Source organism: Penaeus monodon, chromosome 25 (assembly GCF_015228065.2).
Source record: "Penaeus monodon isolate SGIC_2016 chromosome 25, NSTDA_Pmon_1, whole genome shotgun sequence".
NCBI lineage: Eukaryota > Metazoa > Arthropoda > Malacostraca > Decapoda > Penaeidae > Penaeus > Penaeus monodon.
In genome coordinates this window covers 40,370,987-40,371,275 of record NC_051410.1, presented here as the reverse complement: position 1 = coordinate 40,371,275, position 289 = coordinate 40,370,987, and the positions used below count along the sequence as shown (strand labels likewise).

Sequence of the window (289 nt, the reverse complement as noted above, 5' to 3'; positions counted from 1 at the left end):
ACCTGGAATTGTTGATGAGAGGTCCGCTGTCCTGAAGGTACCACTCCGTCAGCGTCCCTTCCTCGTAGCTGCACTTGAGTAAGGCCCCGCGATCCGGCCCCACCACCACGGACTCAGGGACGTCCACTATCGAGGGAAGGCGCGGGTCTGTTGGCCAAGCGAGAGGGAAATGTGGGCTTCCTTTAGATGGTTTTTCGTTCGCGTAGGTTGGGTTGCTCTGATTTTTTTGCATTTTGCGTGATTTCTTCAATTTCTTTTATATGTATATTTTTTACCTCTTCCGAATATA

At 50.2% G+C, this 289-nt stretch overlaps 1 protein-coding gene across 1 annotated transcript in view; it reads right to left on the bottom strand.

The window, feature by feature from the left end:
- LOC119589409 (inactive tyrosine-protein kinase 7-like) overlaps positions 1–289 on the bottom strand; it is an 85,499-nt gene that overhangs the window by 12,515 nt on the left and 72,695 nt on the right. The window contains exon 6 of the mRNA XM_037938020.1: positions 3–147. Coding sequence (XP_037793948.1) covers positions 3–147 — 145 coding nt within the window. The remainder of the gene's footprint in view (positions 1–2; positions 148–289) is intronic.